Genomic DNA, 21,709 nt, shown 5'->3' with positions numbered 1-21,709 from the left:
AGGTTTGAGTGAATTAAACACAATAGGCATTATGTTTAATCTCAATGACACAATTGCACATACTTGAGTCTAGACAATAACTTAGGACAAATTCGGATTATTACTCCTTTTTGTCTTTATTTTCGACTTGATTTTTAATAAGTTTTGGAGCAGGAAAATGCCACCTGTTATATTCCGAGGAAGAGGAAGGGGAAGAAGAGGCCGAGGAGAAATCGTGACACATCACGATACCGAAGCTGGACCATCTGGTACAAGACATCCTTCGATGACACGGAGCGAAGAGCCACAACGACGAAGAGATCTTCACGAACCCGCGAGGCATTCCACTTCGCACAGCTCGACGCCATCCTACCGGCACTCCTTTGGGCCAGACTCAGAAAATAATCCCAACAATCCACAACCTTCCTTCATACCTCTACAACGTTCGGTATCGCACCGAAATTACGACGACCCTACTCCCTACTACATAGGTCAGTTCAATCCGGCTGACTACATACAGGAACCTTCAGGTTTTGTTCCACTAGGGCCACAAGACCACTTTTCTGAAGATCCCATGGAGGAAGATGAGGATCCTACTGAACCAGCTCGTGGTACGCCCACGCATCCGATAGAAGTTTCTAATGGGTCATCCTTCCATGGAACGCCCTATCAAGGACCTGACAGTTTCCAAGCGATGTTTGACCGACAGGAATGGTACTACACGCCATCTCGACAGACATCTCAACAACCGGGACATCCACAGGATCCTTCTGAGGATTCACGCTTTGAGGAAGTTACGCCACCACCTCCGCCACCGGCACAACCAGTAATACCTGATCCGCCGAGGCGTAGGAGGACAAATGCTCGTATGTCTACACGAGGAGGAGGAGGTATCCACTTCAGCACTCCTCGACATTCTAGTAGTAGCCACTATCCGCCACTACAAGAAGAAGGACCTTCAAGTCCTATACTAGAAGCGAACTCCGCACCAGCTGCACGAAATTCGCCACCATTTGGGTATGACCAACCCATACCTGCTTATACGGGTCCGACGGCTTACAACCCGTTCGAACCATCACAAGCACAATACAACTACGGCTATGAGCGCGACCCATATGTGGTGTCGGCAAGATATAATGCGCGCTACCCTGACGGAGCACATGGAAACATGGGACCACCGGACTACTCAGCTCATGGGTATCCAATACCTCCCAGACCTCCAGTTCCGCATCAAGCGCCACAACCACGATTCTCTCCTCCTGAACAGGAAGAAATACTCCATCGACTAGATCATGTGGAGAGAGAGTTCGAGGAAGAAAAGAAAAGCCACCGAGGATTTCTCAAGGGCTTGGCGAACCTACTGAAGGGCAAAAAGAAGAAACGTGACCATTAGCCCTTAATAGTAGTACGAATGTAATTTCTACCTTAAAATAAGTCCCTGTGTGGACAACTTATCGTATTTCAGTCCCTACGTGGACTTATCTTTAGTCCTTGCATGGACACCTATCTTGTATCAGTCCCTGCGTGGACTTGTCACTTATTTTAAAACCTCTCTGGAGGTATGTACTATTTGAAAGACCCGTTTAGGGCAATATGTAATTATATTTGAGATTTTGGAATGTATGTTATGAGTTTTGTTTTAATATATATAAAATAAATCAAAACCAATCCTTTTAATTGATCTGCCTAAATAAAGAATCTTAAAAGGGTGAAACCTAGCTTGGTGTCTTTTAAGATCCAGCCAAGATGATACGACCTAAATGAAAGGATTCTGATTCCCTGTTAACCTCTGTACGCATGTTAACATTCATGGCAGATGTGATTCGTTAAAATCACGCACGTCATTCTTATACAATAATCCTTTAAGGATTTCAAACCCCACTAAATGACTTATAAATCGTGGGTTAAATCACCAATAAAGGTGACCAGTATTATAAAGACATCCATTAGTGATGCAATGCCTACGGGCCAGTATTATAAAGACATCCATTAGTGATGCAGTGCCTACGGGCCAGAATTATTAAAACATCCATTAGTGATGTAGTGCATACGGGCCAGTATTATTAAAACATCCATTTAGTGATGCAGTGCCTACGGGCCAGAATTATTAAAACATCCATTAGTGATGTAGTGCCTACGGGCCAGTATTATTAAAACATCCATTTAGTGATGCAGTGCCTACGGGCCAGAATTATTAAAACATCCATTAGTGATGTAGCGCCTACGGGCCAGTATTATAAAGACATCCATTAGTGATGCGTTGCCTACGGGCCAATATTATTAAAAACATCCATTAGTGATGTAGTGCCTACGGGCCAACCCTATTAAAACATCCATTAGAGGTGTAGTGCCTATGGGCCATAATAATTGTCTTATAAAGACAAAAGGCAGTGGTAGTCTATGACTCCCTGTCAGAAAGAGATAAAAGAACTACGGTTCAAATCTCTATGCCTTTGATTCTATGAAATCTCGGCTAACATTATAAAACATCATCATGATTAGGCTTTATGCCGCCAATACTATTTATATAGTTGAAATAGGAGATATTCAGATCCTAATATATAATGAAATAATAAGTTAACCAAATATGGTCTTTGTACCATGGTTGACAAATTGTCATAAAAGACAATCATATAATAATCTCCTAAATTAAAATTTTGTTATCTTCTGTAACAGATTCAAGTTACAATGGCGGATCCCAATGGAGAGAACAGCCACACGAATGAAGATGACTATGACAATGCGTCAGTACATTTGACAGGCGCACAACTGAAGGCTCTGATTGACAATGCTGTTCAGGCAGCTATTGATCGTCAAAATACTGAGTCCCAAGGCAGAACGGTGTCAAAACCACCCTCTAAACCAAAGACACACTCCAAACCACCCTCTGAACCCAAGAAAGATGACGACAAACACTCGTCCACTGAGCACAGCGTTCATCGCGATAGAGAATATACCGATGCGTCCAGTGCTAAGGGTTGCACCTACAAATACTTTGTATCATGTAAGCCCCGTGAATTCACAGGGGAGAAAGGTGCGGTTGACTGTATCACCTGGCTAGACGAGATGGACACTATTGTGGACATCAGCGGGTGTGCAGCGAGGGACGTGGTGAAGTATGTGTCCCAGTCCTTTAAGGGCGAGGCCCTGGCGTGGTGGAGGGCATTGGTGCAGGCATCTGGCAAGTCTGCTTTGTACAAAATGACATGGGAGGAATTTATTGCTCTCATAAAAGAAAACTACTGCCCTCAACATGAGGTTGAGAAGATTGAGGCTGATTTTGTCTCACTAGTGATGACAAACCTGGATTGTCAAGCATACCTGACAAGCTTTAACACTATGTCACGCCTGGTGCCATATCTTGTGACACCAGAACCTCGAAGGATTGCCCGATTCATTGGGGGCTTGGAGCCGGCGATCAAGGCCAGTGTAAAAGCTTCTAGGCCGACGACCTTCAGGTCAGTTACTGACCTCTCCTTGTCTCTTACACTTGATGCTGTCCGTCTGAGGGCACAGAGGAGCAAGGAGGCTGAAAAGCGAAAACGTGAGGATGATACCTCACGAAAGTCCGGTAAAACGCACCGTGGAAACGGTGAGGGCAAGAGAGGGTCGGAGGCAAGGAAGGAGGGGCAAGCTGATGGAAGACCTCACTGCAAGGTCTGCAAGAAACCTCACTCCGGGAAGTGTAGGTTTGCGTCTGGTTCACAGTCGCAACAAAAGACTCCACCCTGTGGGCTATGCAAGTCCAAGGATCATAAGACAATGGAGTGCAAAAAGATAAAGGATGCAACCTGCTATAATTGTAATGAGAAGGGGCATATAAAGAGTAATTGCCCGAAGTATGCCAAGAAGGCGGAAGAGACGAAGAAGTCGAATGCGAGAGTTTTTCGCTTGGATGCAAAGGAAGCGGTTAAGGACGACAATGTGCTTACAGGTACTTTTCTCGTAAATAATATATTTGCAAGAGTACTGTTCGATTCTGGCGCTGATAAATCCTTTGTAGACCAGAAATTTTGCCAACTACTAAATATGCCTATCAAAACCCTTGACGTGAAATACGAAGTAGAGTTGGCAGACGGCACGATAGAAACCGTCTCTACTGTTCTAGAAGGATGTGAAATATCCATTAGGAACCATTCTTTTCCTTTATCTCTACTTCCTTTCAAACTGGCGGGTTTTGACATTGTGCTAGGCATGGACTGGTTATCCCGTAATCAGGCCCAAATCATCTGCGGCAACAGGCAGATAGTTTTAAAGACTCCGAGTGGTGAATCTCTTACCATTCGAGGGGATACGCATTACGGATTGCCCGAAGACGTATCTATGCTGAAAGCTTCAAGGTGTTTGAACAGAGGCTGTGTAATTTACATGGCTCAGGTGATAATTGAAGAACCAAAGCCGAAGATCGAGGATCTTCCCGTCATTTCTGAATACCCCGAGGTTTTTCCTGAAGAACTACCTGGTTTGCCACCAGATAGACAAGTGGAGTTCAGAATTGACATCATACCTGGAGCCGCTCCGATAGCAAGAGCACCTTACAGATTGGCTCCGACGGAAATGAAAGAACTGAGGACCCAGTTGGATGAACTGCTGGCGAAAGGTTTTATCAGACCTAGTTCATCTCCCTGGGGAGCTCCTGTCCTATTTGTAAAGAAGAAGGACGGATCGATGCGGTTGTGCATCGACTATAGAGAACTGAATAAAGTTACCATAAAGAATAGATATCCTTTACCAAGGATCGATGATCTATTCGATCAGCTGCAAGGAGCAAGCTACTTCTCCAAGATCGACTTAAGGTCGGGCTATCATCAACTAAGGGTCAGAGATGAAGATGTACACAAGACAGCATTTAGGACTCGCTATGGTCATTACGAGTTCCTAGTGATGCCTTTTGGGCTCACAAATGCACCGGCTGCGTTCATGGATCTCATGAATCGCGTTTGCAAGCCATACTTGGACAAATTCGTCATAGTCTTCATCGACGATATCCTTATCTATTCCAAGAATCAAGCTGACCACGAGAAGCACCTTCGTTGCATTCTCGGATTACTACAGCGTGAGAAGCTCTACGCCAAATTCTCGAAATGTGAATTCTGGCTACGAGAAGTTCAGTTTTTAGGACACGTTGTGAGTGAGCGTGGTATCCAAGTGGATCCCGCTAAGGTAGAGGCAGTCATGAACTGGCAAGAGCCAAAGACGCCTACCGAGATTCGTAGTTTCCTGGGATTAGCAGGATACTACCGAAGATTTATTGAGAACTTTTCAAGGATTGCTGCGCCCTTGACTTCTTTGACCAAGAAGAAAGAAAGTACATTTGGGGCCCAAAGCAGCAAGAGTCCTTTGAAATACTGAAGCAGAAGCTAAGTAACGCACCTGTGTTAACATTACCAGAAGGTACAGATGAATTCGTAGTTTACTGCGATGCATCACACACAGGCATGGGCTGTGTTCTTATGCAGAAGGGCAAGGTGATTGCCTATGCTTCAAGGCAATTAAAGGTGCATGAAAAGAATTACACCACCCATGATTTGGAGTTGGGTGCCGTTGTATTTGCACTTAAGTTGTGGAGGCACTACCTTTATGGCATTAAATTTGTGATTTATTCTGATCACAAAAGCCTCCAGCACCTGTTCAACCAGAAAGAGTTGAACATGAGACAGCGCCGTTGGATGGAAACCCTGAATGATTATGACTGTGAAATCAGGTACCATCCCGGCAAGGCGAATGTGGTCGCCGATGCCTTGAGCAGGAAGGAAAGGGTAAAACCCATTTAAATCAATGCCAAGAGCATTGAGGTTAAGAATAATTTGATGGAAAGGATATTAGCTGCACAGCGAGAGGCTGTGTTGGAAGCTAATTACCCTAATGAAAAGCTGGGAGTAACTGAGGAGCAGTTGACTCTTAGCAAGGATGGAATTCTTAGACTGGACGGACGTATATGGGTTCCGATATATGGAGGACTACGAGATGTTGTTCTCCAGGAAGCCCATAGTTCCAAATACTCAGTCCATCCTGGTGCTGATAAAATGTACCAAGACTTAAAGGCAAATTATTGGTGGATAGGCTTGAAAAAGTCTGTTGCCGCCTATGTAGCAAAGTGCTTGACTTGTGCTCAAGTCAAGGCCGAGCACCAAAAGCCATCTGGCTTGCTACAACAGCCTGAACCTCCCGAGTGGAAGTGGGAATGTGTAACTATGGACTTCATAACCAAGTTACCCAAAACCAGGAAAGGAAACGATACAATATGGGTCATAGTTGATAGGCTGACTAAATCAGCTCATTTTCTACCCATCAAGGAGACATATAGCTCCGATATGTTAGCCCAACTTTATGTTGATAAGATTGTAGCCTTACACGGCATACCTGTGTCTATTATCTCCGACAGGGATACTAGATACACATCTCACTTCTGGAAAAGTTTCCAGCAATCTTTGGGCACGCGTTTAAACTTTAGTACGGCTTACCATCCACAGACGGACGGTCAAAGTGAGCGTACTATCCAAACGCTAGAAGACATGCTCCGTGCATGTGCGATCGATTTAGGTGGTAATTGGGATAAAAACCTACCCCTGATCGAATTCTCCTACAATAATAGCTACCACACCAGCATAAAGGCTGCGCCTTTTGAGGCATTATATGGTAGGAAATGTAGATCGCCTGTTTGTTGGGCGGAAGTAGGAGAGGTCCAATTATCGGGACCAGAGATTGTTTTTCAGACGACGGACAAGATTGTCCAGATCCGGGAACGTCTCAAGGCTGCCCGCGATAGGCAGAAGAGCTACGCTGATCCAAAGCGTAAGGATTTTCACTTCGAAGTGGGTGAAAAGGTATTACTTAAGGTATCACCCTGGAAGGGGGTGATGCGCTTCGGCAAGAAGGGCAAACTGAGTCCGAGATACATAGGACCTTTTGAGGTCATTGAACGGGTCGGATCAGTTGCCTATAAGTTGAACTTGCCTGAAGAGCTCAATGGAATTCACAATGTGTTCCACATCTGCAATCTCAAAAAGTGCTTCGCCGACGAATCGTTGGTGATTCCACACACAGATGTGCATATAGATGAGAGCTTAAAGTTCATAGAAAAACCTTTATCGATTGAAGATCGACAGGTGAAGAAGCTTCGCAGAAAGCACGTACCGATTGTAAAAGTCAAATGGGATGCTCGTAGAGGTCCTGAATATACGTGGGAAGTCGAAGCTACAATAAAAGAAAAATACCCCTATTTATTTAAGTAAATCTCGGGTCGAGATTTATTTTAAGGGGGTGAGGATGTAACACCTCGAATTTTTGTGTCCAATGATGTGTTAACACGTGTCATTTGTTTACACGTGGCATCTATAATAAATAAAGGACTAATTTTGACAAACCTTGAAAGTATATAAATTCGAGGGTTATAAATGTCAACAAGGGTAAATATACTGTATAGTATCCCTAAATAATGCTTAAACCTTCAAACGAATAAATTATAGATCGTACAAAAACAAAACGCGGAAGAAAGTGAGAGATTACAAACTACAGGGGTTAACTGTGTCAACATGTTTAATAATACCTCTGAGTGACCCTTTAACGTTCCAAAGACTTTGTAACAGTATTACACACTCACTAAAATAATATATATGAATTTCGCGAAGTTTCGATATGAAACGAGAAAGTTACGATCGAACTCGTAAAAGGAAGGGTTAAAAGCGTCAATAATGAAAGTTAAGGCTTTCTGAATAATTAATAAACTAACCGGGACTTAATAATGCGGGTAAATAACACGAGGCCCCTATCGGTAAATAACCGAGGGCCAAACCGCAAAGTTACCCCTTCAAAAACCGAAAGGTCAGGTAAATCATTACGAAAGATTTCGTTATTAATGGCCAGATTCTGTAATCATAACAAAAGATTTAAAAATTCTGAAATCTTAACCTCTCGCGACCCGCGTGAAGGTTAGGCTTAAGTGTAAGCGGGCCGCGAGCCTCCTAAATAACACGCCTAATATTTAAACTTTAGGCGACCCGCGTTAAAGTGCATGGGAACTCCCACGCGGGTCGCGTAAAGTGCCCAGATGCAGAATTGTTGTAACTACTTGGCCTTTGGACCATTTGAACGATCAAACCTCAATCAATGAGGCATGGGCACCCTACAATTGACCCATATCACTCAGGGGACACCTACCCATCATCATGATCAGTAGTAGCATGTTGTGTAATGATTTTAGGCCTTGTTCTTGGCTATAAATAGCACCATTGTGCTCACAACATTCATCACATTCAAAACTCACTCATCTGATCATTCCAAGAGCTCTAAAGCATTTCCCTGTGTTCTTAAGTCTTCTCTTAAGCTTCTGTAAGTAATTCAACCTTGTGGTTCCACATTTGCTTAGTATTTGGCTAAGAACCAAACCGTCGTAACTACGGTTTGACTTTACAACAAATCAGTAATGGTTCAGTCTTATGACGAATCAAAAAGTGGTTATGAGTTGGTATTTATGTGGGTAATAAACTCTAAAATGGTTCCCCCTGATCACCACTCTAACTATGTCAAATGTCGAGTCAAACGTGCGGTTAAAAAGTCAACAGAAAGCTATTTTAGCGATTTATGCATAATCTGTAATGTATATGTTATGGAACCTGTTTTGACAATCATAAAACATGATAATAAGTATATAAACCTGTTTGCGCTCGTTTGAATCGATCATTTACTATATTGAACCGGTTCGGAGCCGAAAGTCGCATAAGTTTGACTTTTGCTTTGACTTCAGTTCTGACCCGTTTTAGTGAGGTATAAATATACCTTAGGACTCTCTTAGGACCAGGTCACATGTTGGTATACGCCTCTGTGGTCGGTTCATGAGTTATCCGAGTCTTTTACGTATTTCCGTCATTCGCCTAAAAGTTGACCGTAACGGCCTTTTAAAATTAAAACGAGTATTTCGGACACGTGAACGGACCAAAACCTTGCTTATTAAATTATAAGCATGTCCTTAAAGTTTCACGTCAATCCGAGGTCTAGAATGAGAGTTATGCTAAAAGGCGCACTTTTAAGAAAGTTTTGTAATTAACGGCGCAATTAGCATAACGCCCATCTAACCCAAGTTTTCGTCACCAAAACTTTTACCCACTGTGGTAAAATAATATTTTGGGAATTTTAGAGATTTTTAATAATTTTTACCTTGCTCATAACCTGCGGTTATGGCTACGGTTCGGTAAATACCGAATATGCCCTTTTTGGCCAAAACGGGAGTTCTACAAGGTCTTTTGACCCTATTCCAGTTGCCACTGGTTTTAAATAATAAATAAAGTATTTTAAGCTTTATAAGCTGTTCGGGAAACTCAGATTTCCTGTAGAACTCGAAAAGCCTTTTAAAGTCTCTAAATGACCAAAAAGCCCCTACGGGGCATAGTATTAACTTAAACTCGTTACGGGCGTCACGGAAGGTATCCTACTGATACCAAAATACTTTTAAGGCATATTGACTTAGGAAATAAGCGTACGACTCTCATAGTTAACCGTTTCGCCTATTTGCGCACACGGTACGGCTCATGGAACTAGTTTTCGTGCAATAGCCGATATGGGCCAAATTATATTATTTGAACCCCAAAATCCAGAGTATGAACTATAAACCCATATAAAACAAGTCACTGAACTTGTTTGGGTCCAAATCATACTCCATTCTCGGTTTTCGCCTTTTCGTGCGAATTAACCATATCTATATATCGGAATCAACCGGTTTAAGCTACGGCTAATACAAGGACCGTTAGGATTCTAAGAGGTTAATTAAAACCTTCGTTCCAGATTAGGAGCCCCAGTAAAAGCTATCGGTGACTTGATCTAAATTAAGGATTTATACTTGCAAAGGTAAATACTTTAACTTATTTCCCCTATATGGGCTTGGGTTACGGTATATTAACACCGCTTGATTGAGCATTATATAATTCCATCGCTTAGGTGGTTAATTGATTAAATATGATCGGCTCATTTAAACAGTTTTGTTGCTTATAAGCCTTTGGGGGGTTTAATGACCGTTGTCCCGGATATCCTCGGCATCATTTACGAAATGGCCACGACCATCGACATCCCGGTGTAGGCGTACACCCGGTATAAAGTGTCGACATTAAAATTAAAAAGACGTAGCCGTTGGTTTTTATACTACGGTTTTACGCAAACGTGGTGTGTCTATAAATCTTTAACCCGGCACGACCCGGGCTACTGAACGCATAAAAGAACATGTAAAACGTTCACAAGATCATTATGAATTTTCCCAAGTTATAAAAGAGTTTGTGCCTTGTGCATTCAAATCAATTTTTAATAAACATTTTCAAATGTGTCAGTTGAATGTATTTACCAGTGTAAACTGACGTATTTTCCCCAAAAAGATTAAGTGCAGGTACCTAAACGTAATTGGCTGGTATTAGCTCCCTAGCGTCGGGATAAGTCTCGCAAGCTTGATTGCAGTATCTGATGGAACAATACTTTATATCTATTTACGATCCACTGTGGATATATCCAACCCTTGTAATACATTTTGATATTACGATCAGAGGTTGAAATTTATATATTTATCTATGCTTCCGCTGTGCATTATATAATTGTGTGGTTTGACTATATTGTTGCCAACATCGTCACGGTAATCCCCCACCGGGCCCACCGGTGAGACACGTGGAAATCGGGGTGTGACATCCGTTAAGGAAAGCAGTTTTGACGTCCATCTGATGCAGCTCTAAATCAAAATGAGCTACTAGGGCCATAACGATCCTTAATGAATCTTTACGAGAGACAGGTGAAAACGTCTCTTGATAGTCAATTCCCTCTTTTTGAGTGTAGCCCTTTGCAACCAATCTCGCTTTGTAGCGTTCAACGTTCCCATTCGGATCCAGTTTTGTTTTGAGCACCCATTTACAACCTACAGGTTTAACACCGTTGGGTAATTCGACCAAATCCCAAACGTCATTTTCTTCATGGATTCAAGCTCATCAATCATTGCTTTGTTCCATTCAGAAGACTGATCACTGCTAATGGCTTCATTATAAGAGATAGGATCATTGAGCTTTCCAGTATCCATTTCAGTCAGGTAGGTAACATAATCATCCCAATTAGTAGGCCTTCTTTCCCTGGATGACCTCCTGAGTTGAATATCGGGATCAGCGTTGTCTTGGTTTTGAGCGTTTGATGTGCCTTCGTTATGAGGTATAACGGGTTCTGGTTGTGGAGATGGAATTTGTGCGGTGGCTTCAGGTGCAGTTGCATGGGTACAAGAGGAGTAAACAGAGTAATGGTAAGCGACGAGTCTCCCCCCCCCCCGCGTCTTGTACTTCTTGCAATTCTTCGTAAGGGTTGGTACTGCTCCCACTGACCTTGAAATCCTCCAGGAACGCAGCACGCTTGGTTTCAACAATACGGGTGACATGGGAAGGACAATAGAAACGATAACCCCTTAAATGATCAGGATACCCGATAAAGAAACAGGTAACTGTTTTATGGTCAAGTTTCCTTAGGAAAGGATTATAGAGTTTTGCTTCAGCAATGCAGCCCTATACTTTCATATATTTAAGACTCGGTTTCTTTCCTGTCCAAAGTTCATAAGGAGTTTTAGGGACAGACTTAGAAGGAACTCTATTGAGTATATGAACAGCTGCTTTTAACGCTTCAGTCCAGAGGAATAATGGTAAATTAGTGTTGGCTAACATACTGCGCACCATGTTCATAAGGGTACGATTTCTTCGTTCAGCGACACCGTTCTGCTGAGGTGTACCAGGCATGGTGTATTGGTTCACAATCCCCTGGCCCTTACAAAACTCATAAAATGGACCAGGAGCTTGACCCACATCAGTATGTCTTCCATAATATTCACCGCCTCTATCTGATCTCACAACTTTAATTTGACGATCTAATTGCTTTTCAACTTCAGCTTTATAATCTTTAAAAGTTGTAAGAGATTCAGACTTTTCCTTAATAAGATACAAGTACATGTAACGAGAATAATCATCAATGAAAGTGATAAATGAAGTATGTCCTGTGATGCCAGCGATTTGATAGGGACCACTAATGTCAGTGTGAATGAGTTCTAATAAATTAGAGCTCCTGGTGGCACCTTTCTTATTTGCTGATGTCATTTTGCCTTTAAGACATTTGACACATGTTCCAAAATCAGTGAAATCGAGAGGAGGTAAGACTTCATCCTTTACGAGACGATTTAATCGTTCTTTTGAGATGTGGCCTAAACGTTGATGCCACAACATGGATGAAGTCTCTAAGTCTCGAATCTGTTTCATCTTTGCGAGTGATTCATTAATATTATATGACAACAAAGATTTAGAAAATTATCATCTAGTGCTAATCTATAGAGACCACCATCCAGAATGCCAGTACCATAAACAACGGAATCATAGAGAATAGAGAGTTTGCGATGACCATGAGAAACCACAAAACCGTCCATGTCTAACTTTGGTCCTGATACAAGGTTCCGAGTTACCTCAGGAACATATAAGGTGTCATAAAGTTTAATACATAAACCAGTTTTCAAAAATAATTGTAATGTTCCTATGGCCTTCACTTCTAATTCCCGATCATCCCCAACTTTAAGTGTTCTTTGGTTCTTCCCAGCTTCCGGATTGAAAGGAATCCCTGAGTAGAGTTAGTTACATGAACCATAGAACCAGAATCAAACCACCAAGAATTAGCAGGAACATTTAAATTAAAGGACTCAAGTATCATGAAAAAATCGTTACCTTTCTTAGCCAGCCACTCCTTGAAGTCAGGGCATTCCTTTTGCTTATGTCCTGTTTTCTTACAGAACTTGCAATAGGGTTTGCCTAAGGAGTTCTTAGAGCTGGAAGGTGCACTTGTATTAGGATTTGGCTTTTGAACTTTAGAAGCATCCTTCCTTTGATGATTGTGCTTCCTCTTTTTAGAGTTGGAGGTGGTGAAGTTAGCAACATCAGTAGTGCGATCCATCTTCATACGCTCTTCCTCCTGTACGCACATAGCGACCAGCTCACTCATCGTCCATTTGTCCTTCTAAGTGTTGTAATTGATCTTGAATGCTTCATAGGACGAAGGAAGCGAAGTGATGATGAAGTGAACAAGAAAACCATCACTGATTTCCATTTCTAGCCCTTTCAGCTTATTGGCCATGTCATGCATCATCATGATGTGTTCGCGAATGCCGCTCCTCCCATCATACTTAGTCGTTACCAGCTTGAGGATAAGAGTGCTAGCGTGTGCTTTTGATGTTCCTTTGAATTGAGCCTCCACAGAAGCCAGATAGGTTTTAGCATCTTCAGAATCAGGAATGGTGCCTCTAATAGCATTATGAATGGATTGCTTCATGAACATGAGAGACATGCGGTTACACCTAGTCCATTTTTCATGAACTATCTGCTCAGCAGCAGTACTTTGAGTGGTAAGGTCAGATGGCTTATTCTCTCTAAGAGCATAATCGAAGTCTAGCAATCCTAGTGTAAGCATGAGGGCATCCTTCCATTCAGCAAAGTTATCACCAGTCAAAGGTGGAATCCCGCAATTGGGTGCTGATAGTGGAAATAAGATGAGCAAGTTATGATACTAAGAAAGAAGTCCTAGTGTGATCTAAGGGCATGTTATACTAAGGCATGCATAAATAATGACCATTCTAATTATGAAGCTGTGATATTGTCTATTACTAACATCAAAATAATAGACTTAGTTAAAAAATTCTACTTAAACGAAGACAAATCAGCTTTGGCCAGAAGTGTAATCATTTAAGTATGTGTGCAAAGTAATCGTGACAAATCAGCTTTGGCCAGAAATGAGACAATCACTTTAGTTATGCACTTGTCAATCATGCTAAACATAAATGAATTAAATCAGCTTTGGCCAGAATTAAGACATTTCACGTTTGTAATGCATACTCAACATAGCTTTTATAATACTTGAACAATAAATAGATGTATTAAATCAGCTTTGGCCAGAATTAATACATCAGAAGCTCATTCAAGTTAAGCTATTTTGGTTTTGTAAAAATTATCTGATTCTGATTTAGTTAATTAACTGTTAACAAAACCAAGTATTTAATAGCAAACCACCTGTTAGCGCGGATCGAACTCCGCGGTGAGTTCGTTGGTGGTGCACGGGGTTCGGGGCGGAGCCCCAAGCCGAAATTTAGTTCACATGAAACAGCCTAAGGTAATGGGGTCTCGAGTCAGGTCTCGAGTTAGGTCTCGACTGCGTTATGAGATCTCGAGTCAGTTATGAGGTCTCGAGTCGAAACCTTGGTCTCGAGTTGTGACCTTATGATCTCGAGTCGCAACCTTGGTCTCGAGTCGCAACCTTATGGTCTCGAGTTGTGACCTTATGGTCTCGAGTCGAGACCTTTGTCTCGAGTCGAGATCTGATGGTCTCGAGTTGTAAAGATTTTAGGCCCTTTGTCGAGATTTCAGTGGTCTCGAGTCGAGACTGTTGTCTCGAGTTATAAAGTTTTGAGAACCTGATGATTTCGAGTCGAGACCTTATGGTCTCGAGTCGAGACTGATGGTCTCGAGTCATAATCTGATGGTCTCGAGCCCACTGTTAATAGCTGTCATTGTGATAATAACTGAAAACTCGAACTTTTAGGGATTGTGGGATAATGTTTCCTATTTTGTTGCTGATCTAAACTTTTCAAAGATTTCGAAAATTATAACTGATTATCTTTTAACAGTTTCCGAAATTTTTAATAGATAAAATTCAGATCAAAAACAGTAAAACACCCACTAATCCGGATTATATTCCAAAACTTAATGAATTTTCAAGTTTTCTTAAAACAATATGATGAACCCTAAAAAATTAAAATATAATTCTGGGATCCGAAACCTTAATTTTAATGATTCAAACTGGTCTCGGACATAAAATTAACCCATATTAGTTTCGGGTGACATGATTAATCACCCTTTATTTCAAAACAGCGATTTCGGCACAATGAAAAACCGAAAACAGCCATGATTTTTATAAACTTTCAAAATTCTGTTTTCCAGATTTTGATCCCAGTATAATGGATACGAAAACAGAACTGATTTATCAACATATGCTCTGATACCACATGTTGATCAGTTCTGTTTAAACATTATGGAAAACATGAATTACATACCTGTTACAGTAGACAGGCCAGCAGAGAATCCAGTCAGAGATGCAGCCATTGAGTTCGACATACATGTCAGGATGAGGATGATCTGGTTCCTCCTTAGGGTGTAAAGTTATGATGGTGATGAACCGAAACAAGGGAGGTTTCGGTTGGGAGAGAGAGAGCCGATTTGATGTTATGAGGGTTGATTGATTCACTAAATTGTGTAACCCTTAAACTCTCTAATAATCTCCTTATATATACACCCAAGAGGAAACCTAATTAGTTAATAAGGGTAATATGGTCCATCAACAATTACCAACTAATTATTAATAGGTTATTAATATATTTTGATCTAATATAATATAAATGATTATAATGGCTAAAAGATTAAATATTATATTAATAATATATTTAATCTCACACCATGTACTTTTAATATATATAATATAGAGAGAGAGAATAAGTGGTGTAAATGTGTGGTTAAAAATTAAAAAGGTGGTGATGATGTGGCAATGTTTTTATGTTTTCTTATTAGGTGGGTTTTTGATGTTTTTGAAAGATACTGGACATGTTTTAGGTGTTTTTAGTAGGTCTTGTTGTGGATGCTCTAATACATACAGTAATTAAATAACATGTGCATGAAACTACTTATTCAAACTAAATGTTGAAAAATAAAAAGTGCAGCAACGGTTTGAAGACTTTAATCCAGTAACCTTGTGGGCTTCGTGAGAGTTCGTTTAGGCCTGTAAGCAGGCCTGGTGTCCTTGTGGCTAGGCCTGTAAACGAACCGAACGTTCATGAACTGTTCATGAACTTGTTCGGCGGGAAGTTCGTTTATGTTCGTTTATTTTACAAATGAACAAACACGAACAAAAAAATTTGTTCATTTAATTAAATGAACGAACATGAACACACCTTGTGTTCGTTCATTTATGTTCGTGAACATTCTTTTATGTTCGTTCATTTATGTTCGTGAACGTTCGTTTATGTTCGTTTAAATTTTAATAAATACATAAATAGTTATATTTATATAAATATTAGGTTTTCTAACTACTTATATAAATATAACTAATTAGTATATCTATGAACACTTATTTAGATGTGTTTTCGGATGAAATGTAATATATTAGACTTGTTTCTTTAATCATGTTATATTATGTTTATTCAAATATGTTCAGTTAATTTTTTTATGTTTGTTTGTGCTCGTTTATGTTCGTGTGTTCGTTAAGGCTTTAGACGAACGAACATAAACAAACACGAACATGCCCGATTTCTTAATGAACGAACACGAACAAAAAATGTGTTCGATTATATGTTCGTGTTCGTGTTCGGGTTCGGGTTCGGGTTCGGTTAAAGTTAAATGAATGAACACGAACACGCCTATGTTCGTGTTCGTTCGGTTCGTTTACAGGCCTACTTGTGGCACATATCACTATCACACGCAATTACGTCAAGGAACTAATAAAAAAATGATAAACAAAGACAAGTTTTAGCTTTCTAATGACCTTTTCTAACTAATCGGTTAATAATTGTTAGATATAGTATAATAAGACAAAATTTCAAATAATAATAACAATATTAAATAAAAGAGGTTATAAAGTATAATTAAGGTTATAAAGTGTAACAAAAAGAGGACACTAATAATTTATATATCTATATAATCTATAAAAAGAGATGAGAGGCTGATATAAATCTGCATACGTGTCAACTCCTGAGCTATGTCATAATTCTGTTGTGTATATATATATATATATATATATATATATATATATCTATATTATATAGATACCATTTAATTTGAATTTTGAAATTTGAAAGTCAAAATTCAAAATTCAAAATAGAGAAGGAGGCTCAATAAATGCCAGGGAATCAATATCACTGCCCTCTTTCCCTTTCCTTCTCTCTCTCCCTCTGAAAGAAAAAAACTATCACAAATCATGACATATTCAAATCGGCACTGATACTTTCTCAAATCGGTAGTTCATGTTGCCTCCTTCACAAATCATGACAGATTCAAGGTTAGAAATCCCCCTCTCATATTTGCTCTTCCTTTCTCAGTTTGTTTTTTAACACAAATTTGAAGTTCTAGGGTTCATATGTGGGTATCTATATAATCTTCGGTGAAAACAACCGTTTCTTCGGCATGGAGGCGGTGGAGGAACCGGCTGCCGCCACATTACTTTCTGGAAACATGTTTACTTTTTCGTCATCTGCTACTTCACAGATGGATTGTATTGATGGTAAGTTTCTGTATCGGATTTGCGTAATTCGTAACTTATTTTGAACAAAGATTGTTAATCTGTTTCATGTTTCAAGTTCAATTTTAGGTTTTGGGTGTTTTTGTTTTTTCGATTTTTTATAATACAAATATCTTTATTGATGTTGATTATGTTTTTGTAGTTGGTGTTGAATCTTGATTTTAGGTCAATATCGATTCATCCATGATCCATCCATTTGATTTGTTAGGATATTGACTAGGGTTAGGTCATATGTTTGTGATTTTGACTTGATATTGTTAGGATCATTGATGTTTACTTTAGGGGGGGGATAGTGCACGGTCCTCCCAATCGCCGGAGTGATCTCACTCCGGGAGCCGCTACCCGACCAAGCTAGCTCCGCGGTGACTTCCCCATGCCGAGTTCTTACCCTGGACGACATATGCCACTCCCAAGACTCGAACCCGGTACCTCTGGGAAGAGGTGGGTGTCGGTGGCCAACTGGGCTACCCCAGTTGGTTAATTGATGTTTACTTTAGGGACCAGTAGAATTGTCTTTTTGTATTGTTGTTGGTCCCCAAAAGGCTGGTTTTATCCTTCAATTTGGATAGCAACTAACTAGAAAGTTAGAAAGTCAAGTAGGTTGATTGACTTTTTAAAATATTTCTTGTGAATTTCCATTGCAAATGAATGTTGATTACTATGAAATTCTATGCTAAAGTTAGTGTACTTGAGTGAATGTTTCTATTTTCGCAAGAATGCAAGTCGGTTTAAGTGAAATGGTTTGTAAAGTTGAGTGATCACTTGGGTGAAATATATGGACTGTGTTTCGGGAATGGAAGGATTATGTAAAAGGGTTGTTCAGTTAAGAGAGATTACATTATTCTTTTAGGTTTGTTTAAAGAATTTCCGACATTTTTCTGAGACATGATGAATACGTTGTTTTGAAAGTATGCATACCACCTGTTCGATAAAATGTCTTTGTGAGAATCATATAATATAATGAAGTTGATATAAACTTGTGAATGTGTTTTAAGCTTCTTTTTTAAGTTAGTTGGTATATTAAGTATATAATGATAATTATTTGTTTCTCAACTGTCATTTACTAATATATAATTATTTAACTTTATATGATCAGGATCGATCCCCACCCCATGAACACGGCCCGTTTAGCAACCGCTTTTATAACATTGTCTCTTTTTTCTGATCATTATTTTTATTTTCCTACATGCTAGAAAGACTCCTTCAGTGGAATCTTTTGATTCTTCTAGTGAGGAGATGTTCATATAATTTGCAATGTCATTTTTACTTATTATTTGCAATGTTCATATAATATCATTATCTGCTTTTACAAGATTATTGGTATTGTAGTGGCCAGTTTCAAGTTACAAGCTATCAAAACCGAACCTACATTAGTACCAGCTAACATGATTATTGTTACAACCCAACTAATGAATTTTTTTTGTGAATTGTTGTGCTGCAAACTAATTAGTTTTGGTGAACTAACGTAACTGATGATGATACGATATTTGATTACTTTAGGAACTTACATTGACAAGAAGTGCCCTTTCACTGGTGATGTCTCCATTAGAGGTCGTATTCTTGCTGGTACTTGCCACAGTGCGGAAAGGGTTAGGACCATTATTGTTCATCGGGACTACCTCTATTATGTGAAGAAGTATCAGCGGTTAGACTCAGACTCAAAACCCTTTGCTGCAATTTACCAGTGTACTTATCCATAACTAATCCAATTCACAAGATTTATGTGTTGTATGAAGTTATGAGAAGCGCCATTCAAACATCCCAGCACACATTTCGCCATGTTTCCGAGTGAAAGAAGGTGACCATGTCACCGTTGGACAGTGCAGGTTTGCTTTACCTGTGCATCTTTTTAGTTATAGTTTATATGTGCTGCTGGTTTTGACATGGGGTACAAACTTTGTTCATTATATACTGTTTGTATTTCGTGCTTGGGAGCATGAAGAAATCTGAATCTTGCTCTATGGTTTCGTTTAATATTCAGGGTGCTTGCTGAGAAACTAAACCTAAACTATGAAGATGCTGAAAGGTGGATTTTGAATCTCATTCGAACCTCGAAGTTAGATGCCAAAATCAATACCCAAACTGGAATGGTTGTTATGGAACCCAATCATCCTAACGTGTAAGTATAGAAAATAGTTTTCAAAATATGATGCTTTTATTTCTACTTTATGCCAATTTATGGATTATCTTGATGTAGAGGTGCCATTTAACCTATTTTGTAACGGTTTTATGTCAGTTAGATTAAATTTACAAATACTTTGAATGGATCAAGTTGGAAAACTTACCCAAAACTGAATGGGTCAAACCTGGCCCAAGCAGTTTGACCTGAATTAAATATTTCTCTGTTTCAATCATTTATCTCGACATTTTTCATCTTATGTTACGCACCTTAAGATCTTGCATTTGAAGTTTACATGTGTACTTTTCTCTTGCATTTGAAGTTTACATGTGTACTTTTCTCTGATTATCAATGTATGTTTGACTTTATCTGACCCAAATCTTCCGGTTTAAATGGAGAAGATGATGGGCATAAAGGGATGATGAATGTGTTTAAAGGTATGGAAAAGGTCTTTCGTTTATTTCTCTTATAATTTTTTTTTTAATTTTGGCATAAAATACCTAATCAGTTTGATTAAGTTGACTTTTTTTAACCAACACTTCCTGTTCTTTCGTTTGGCTTATTTTTTCAAATTTGTAGTTAAAATGATGAATTTAGTATAAAAAGAGTGTCCTTTTGATCTGGGGTTTTTAAATTTGTAGTTAAAATGATGAATTTAGGTAAAAAAGAATGTATTTCTGGTGGATTGAAATGTGATGTATATTGTTGATGAATAGATTTGTTGTCCCCAATAGAATCAAAACCTTAGAACTGTAGAGCATAGAGTGTAGAATCTGCATAAATATCTATATGTTAGTTTTTGCTAAAAAATACTACTTTTTAAGATTTGGTAATCGAAAATGAAAGTCCTCATAACGCTTCTGGAAAATCTGGTAATACTCCTATGGAGTCTTCTGTGAGAGATATCGCGCACGTCGAACCGCAAAAAGGGGGCTTGGGGTCACAGTTGAATAATGGTAATGACCGGCAACAACAAAGGTATAGAAGGAATAATAGCGGGCCACATTCAGTGGAGATGGTTCTTATCATCATGGTTATGGTGGTAAGCGGGATCAGGATCGTGAATGGAACCAGCATAGTAGGAACTTTAATGGAACCATAGGTTCAGTTTTGACTTGGACTACATATGTTTTCAGTAAGGTACCCTTTAGCAATCCATCAAACTTGTGATTCAATATTATGTCTTATTTTGTTCATTTAATATTGTTTACCTACAACTTTTATTGTCTTTTTTTGTTAATTACGTCTTTTTTTCCTCCTTCACTACAGGTTTTTTTTGTTCGACTTTGTAACGTCAAACGAGAACTGTTATCTCGACTTACTCTGCTTCTTGCAATGACAGGTCCTGGGGCTTAGGCAAGAGCTGTTGTCCAAAAAGCTTGCGGCTTAAAGCTCGCTCAGATATAGCTTGGAAAAAACTCGCTCGGATATAGCTTGGAAAAAGCTCGCTCGGATATACCTTGGAAAAAGCTCACTCGATATGGCTCGATTTAAAACTGAGCCGAGTCGGCTCGACTCGATTAGAAAGTGAGCCACGCTTAGCTTGGCTCGGGTCGTAACGAGCAGGATTGGCTCCACACCAGCCTTCAAATGATCCAAGCAAATCCAGGTTTACTGATATTTTTCCACAATGAATGTATTTTTAGGGGTGTTTGGATGTGCATTTTGGAACTGGTTATGCGATATTAAATAATAGCTGATGATAGCAGTAGGAATTATTGTGTGGATATTTTTGTTAAACTAGCAATGACTAGATAATAAGTTGTTTGGCAATTCTTATTATTCAAGTAACTAATAATCTGATAAATGACATGAAAGGGACATTCTTTTATATTAACTATAAACTAGGATTGCGACCCGCCGCAATGCGGCGGGGATTCTTTAGTTATAACTAAGTCAATCTAGGACCCGCATGTTATGTTAAACCTGTCAAACGGGGAAAAATAGACGATGTAAAAACGTTCACCCATACACGCACGTTGCGTCGTGTTAACTCGCAAAATTTAGAACGGAACGTAAAAATGTTAAACAAAAGACGCACGTTGCGATGTGTTAAGTCACAAAATATAGAACCAAGCATAAAGCGAAAAATTTGCGGAAAATGAAAACTATAAAGGACCAAAGTTGAAAGTAAAAAAAAGTTATGAGGATAGATTGCAAAAGATAAAAAGTTTTGGGTTAAAAATAAAAAAAAACAAATAGTTTTGAGTTAAAAGTAATTTATGAAATACTTTTGGGTGAAAAGTAAAAAAAAATCAATTTTTTTGGAAAACCCCCAAAGCCAACGTT

General features: G+C 39.5%; 1 protein-coding gene across 4 annotated transcripts; it reads left to right on the top strand.

Moving 5' to 3' along the window:
• The first annotated feature begins 16,922 nt into the window (after positions 1-16,922).
• LOC110882663 (40S ribosomal protein S11-like) lies at positions 16,923-21,219 on the top strand. Of its 4 annotated transcripts, none has more exons than XR_004862659.1 (6): positions 16,923-17,061; positions 17,133-17,283; positions 18,802-18,946; positions 19,038-19,189; positions 19,283-20,560; positions 20,763-21,219. XR_004862659.1 is itself a non-coding variant. In XM_035975247.1 (5 exons), the coding sequence occupies exons 2-5, from the start codon at positions 17,187-17,189 to the stop codon at positions 19,422-19,424; spliced, it is 474 nt and encodes a 157-aa protein (XP_035831140.1). In that variant the 5' UTR covers positions 16,923-17,061; positions 17,133-17,186; the 3' UTR covers positions 19,425-20,745. The 4 variants fall into 4 exon arrangements, 1 of the variants encoding a protein (XP_035831140.1); XR_004862657.1 differs by having other exon boundaries at positions 19,038-19,127; positions 20,763-21,218; XR_004862658.1 differs by having other exon boundaries at positions 16,927-17,061; positions 17,127-17,283; positions 19,038-19,127; positions 20,763-21,218.
• Positions 21,220-21,709: the final 490 nt, after the last annotated feature.

The sequence above is a fragment of the Helianthus annuus genome, chromosome 7, assembly GCF_002127325.2.
Source record: "Helianthus annuus cultivar XRQ/B chromosome 7, HanXRQr2.0-SUNRISE, whole genome shotgun sequence".
Classification (NCBI taxonomy): domain Eukaryota; kingdom Viridiplantae; phylum Streptophyta; class Magnoliopsida; order Asterales; family Asteraceae; genus Helianthus; species Helianthus annuus.
This window is presented reverse-complemented; position numbering and strand designations above follow the sequence as displayed.